Genomic DNA, 2,394 nt, shown 5'->3' with positions numbered 1-2,394 from the left:
CTTGTGTCCCACTTTTTTCGCTAGGGTTCTTTTTAAGTTTTTTCGCTGTCCTTTAATGTCTCCTACTTGTGATAGGAGATTCTTCTTGTGATCTTCAGCTCCGGATTCTGCGGTTGGTTGCAAAAAGCTCATTTCTTTGCTTCTGGGGTGGTGCTGTTCATTGCAGATAAGTAAGCTTGGGCTTCCCTTGTTATGTTCTTCAGTTCTTGCTTCTAGTTATTCTCATGTTACTGTGTTTTGAGCATTCCCTTTTTAGTCTTTACTTCTTGGGATGCTATTTATGAGTTGAAGCCCCTTGCTTTGTTGCCATGTGAGTTTGTTGATAGGGAATATTGGTTTATCTGAGATTATATTTTGGGATAATAGATTGAGGGTTTCTTTTGCCTGAAGATCTACTAGAGGGATAATAGATTTGGAATTGAATATACATGGTATTTTGTATGATTTGATCTGCATATTAATTGAAAGGAACTTCTAAAGAATTGGGCATGAAGTAGGATTTGAGGTATAATGGGGTTATTGGTGTGATCTGAGATTGTTGTTTGGGAGAAGAAATGGAAGGAAATTTGTCACAGGGAGGTTTGATGCAAGGTGGGGCTTCTTTTGGTGGTTTTGATTTGCCCGGTTCGATTCGGGTTCATCACCAGGGACAGCATCCTCATACCATGCATCAACAACATCAAAATCTTCCGCGGCAAGGGTCCTCGGTTCATGAGGGTTTTCCACTTACAATGGGGAACTTACAGGGCTGTGATCAAACCATTTCGCTGACAGACTTTGGTAAGGGAGAAAGAAGCAAAAACTCGGCAAGCGAGGAAGATGAGCCGAGCTTTAATGAAGAAGGTGGTGATGGTCACCATGAAGCTGGTAGAGGGAAAAAGGGATCGCCTTGGCAGCGAGTGAAGTGGACCGATAAGATGGTAAGGCTTCTCATAACAGCTGTTTCTTACATAGGAGAGGATGGAAGTTCGGATGGCGGTGGTGGAGGAAGAAGGAGATTTGCCGTCCTACAGAAGAAAGGTAAGTGGAAGTCTGTTTCTAAGGTCATGGCCGAAAGGGGTTATCATGTTTCTCCTCAGCAGTGTGAGGATAAGTTTAATGATCTTAATAAAAGGTATAAGAAGCTTAATGATATGCTTGGAAGGGGCACTTCTTGTCAGGTTGTTGAGAATCCCACACTTTTGGATGTAATAGATTATCTTTCTGAGAAGGAAAAGGATGATGTTCGGAAAATATTAAGCTCGAAACACCTCTTCTATGAAGAGATGTGTTCTTACCATAATGGTAATAGGCTGCATTTACCCCATGATCCTGCGCTGCAGCGATCACTGCAGTTAGCACTTCGAAATAGGGATGATCATGATAATGATGATTTGAGAAAGTCCCATCATGATGATCATGACGAAGATGATCAAGATGCCGAATTCGATGATCATGATGACTTCGAAGAGAACTATACTTCCCATGGAGATAGTAGAGGAGCATATGGGTCTATGAAGAAATTGAAACAAGGACACTGCCAAGAAGATTCTACTAGTTTTGGTAACTCTTTAAATTGTCAGCACTACAGCAAAAGTTCTTATCCCCATGGACAGATGGTCCAATCCGATGTGAATCAAGGTTTACCCGAAAGCGTGCGAACAGCTTGGTTTCAGAAGCAATGGTTTGAATCTCGCTCGCTTCAGCTTGAAGAACAAAAGCTACAGATACAGGTTGAGATGTTGGAACTAGAGAAACAGAGATTAAAGTGGCAGAGGTTTAGTAAGAAGAAGGACCGGGAGTTGGAGAAACTGAGTCTGGAAAATGAAAGGATGAAGCTTGAGAACGAACGCATCGCTTTAGAACTGAAACGGAAGGAAATCGGCGCTGGCTTTAACTAGGTCCACAGTCTTGCAACTTTTATGGCAATTGCATTATCTGTCTGTATGGTGCTCCTCTTTTTTCCCCTCTTTCTTTCTTTTTTTTCCATTACTGTCTTTCAGTATGTTGTGGTTTATTTGGTTGAAAGTAACAGGGGAACTTTGGAAAATCATTAATTGTCCTTCCTGCCTGTAGTGTTTAAAATTGTTAATTTGGAAACTCAGGTGGGCGTTGCACAATGGTTAGGCTTTGCTAAGGTTTTGTTCCCTGTATTTAAATACTGGGTGATTAGGGTATGCTGAGATTTTTTGTTCCCTGTATTTAAATACTAGGTGGCTGAAATACCTGAAATATTTTATGATGTAATATCTAAGTTTTTTACTTTTTTTCAAATATTAGATATTGTCTGTACTGACTTTTGTGTAACGGCTTTGTATATTATTCATCCTTTTTCCCCCATAAAGAAACTTGAAACTATTTCTGCTCTCCCTATTGGGAAACTCTTTCTTGTTCATTTATGTGCTGCCCAAGAAT

The 2,394-nt window shown here is 40.4% G+C and overlaps 1 protein-coding gene across 1 annotated transcript; it reads left to right on the top strand.

Moving 5' to 3' along the window:
- On the top strand, positions 169 to 1,944 carry LOC107618414. Its single transcript, XM_016320470.2, has one exon. It carries the CDS (start codon positions 555 to 557, stop codon positions 1,878 to 1,880), a length of 1,326 nt encoding a protein of 441 aa, XP_016175956.1. The 5' UTR covers positions 169 to 554; the 3' UTR covers positions 1,881 to 1,944.

The sequence above is a fragment of the Arachis ipaensis genome, chromosome B09 (assembly GCF_000816755.2).
Source record: "Arachis ipaensis cultivar K30076 chromosome B09, Araip1.1, whole genome shotgun sequence".
Classification (NCBI taxonomy): domain Eukaryota; kingdom Viridiplantae; phylum Streptophyta; class Magnoliopsida; order Fabales; family Fabaceae; genus Arachis; species Arachis ipaensis.
The sequence above is the reverse complement of the archived record's forward strand: the minus strand, read 5'-3'. Positions and strand labels throughout refer to the sequence as shown.

Bases quoted from the DNA above. Each gene is read 5' to 3' on its own strand.
- LOC107618414 (XM_016320470.2), top strand. From the start codon at position 555: ATGGAAGGAAATTTGTCACAGGGAGGTTTGATGCAAGGTGGGGCTTCT.